This window comes from Colletotrichum tamarilloi, assembly GCF_030869305.1.
Source record: "Colletotrichum tamarilloi strain Tom-12 chromosome Unknown Scaffold_482.1, whole genome shotgun sequence".
Taxonomy (NCBI): domain Eukaryota; kingdom Fungi; phylum Ascomycota; class Sordariomycetes; order Glomerellales; family Glomerellaceae; genus Colletotrichum; species Colletotrichum tamarilloi.
The window spans coordinates 457-1,566 of NW_026849864.1; the positions used below are offsets into that span (position 1 = coordinate 457).

At 54.6% G+C, this 1,110-nt stretch overlaps 1 protein-coding gene across 1 annotated transcript; it reads left to right on the plus strand.

The window, feature by feature from the left end:
- Positions 1-434: 434 nt before the first annotated feature.
- CTAM01_17305 (uncharacterized protein) lies at positions 435-1,013 on the plus strand (the record flags this gene model as incomplete). The annotated part of the gene is made up of 1 exon (XM_060533290.1): positions 435-1,013. A coding segment is annotated over one exon (579 nt), but the record flags the coding sequence as incomplete, so codon positions are not given.
- Between the last annotated feature and the right edge of the window lie 97 nt (positions 1,014-1,110).

The following is a 1,110-nucleotide window of genomic DNA, read 5'->3' on the forward strand; positions in this document are numbered from 1 at the left end:
GTTTCCGCCGAAACGACTCGTCTCACTGAAGCCACGTTCAACGCCTCGTGAATCAACCCGGCCCTCGTGTTGTCGTGGTACCCGGCAGAATCTGAAATTCGATAGTGACTGTGTGCCACCCCAGAGGTGGAACGAGATTCGCTGAGAGCATAGATATGGAAGACGATTTGGCTCCCCAATTCATCAGAAGCATCTACAGTTCGTGCCGGGACTTGAAATGTGCCGATGGATGTCTCCTTTGAGTCCTTCGTCCCGCTTGGGTCTTGCCTTAGCATCCCATTCATGCTCCCGTCTTCTTTGTCGCGATCGAAGAGCTGGTTTCGTATCACTCAAACAACAGGTTTCCGTCATAGGCATTGTAGAATATAAATCGGAGGTGATTGGGATGTCCCACTGCCGATCTCCGCAAGTCTATCGGCCTTGAGCAACTCACGATGGCACCAACCACACGTTCCAAAACCACAAGTTCCAAAACCACAAAGACCCCTGTCAGCAAGACTCGTACAACCAAGTCTTCCAAACCGGTGAACAAGGCTGCAGTAGAGGCTTATGCCACAAAAGCAAAGGCTTATGCCACAAAAGCAAAGGAAGCCGCGTCCACCTTGGAGGGCGAGCTTGAGGGGACCTCGGACGGCTTGCAGAAAGCCGTCTGGGCCCTGAAGGCACGTGCAGACGAGCTTGAGGCCGAGTTGAGTGCGGTAAAACAAGAGCCTGGAGAGGCCATGCCGGTTGATGAAGACCCCGAATGGGGAGAAGATGCGCCGAGTGAAGCAGAAGACGAAGCTCTCTTCGTCTCTCGAACGGCTGTGCCCATCATCGTCACAGATGATCCGCTTGAGGATCCGTGCGACCTAGTAACGTCTGACAATTTTGGGCACCGTGCTGCGGATGACGAGGAAGGAGACGTCACCAAATACGGCTATCTCCGGGGGCGCGGATTCAATCGATACCACGATGTCGTCGGCCGCGGACCACCCAACGCCGAGAAGCTGGAGCTCTTGCCGTCTTACGGGGTCCTTGGCCAGAAGTGTCTTAACGACGAAAGGCGCGACCCGAACCAGATACGCTCCGAAAAGCAAGACGGGAGACTCAGAATCGCCATTCAAGGTG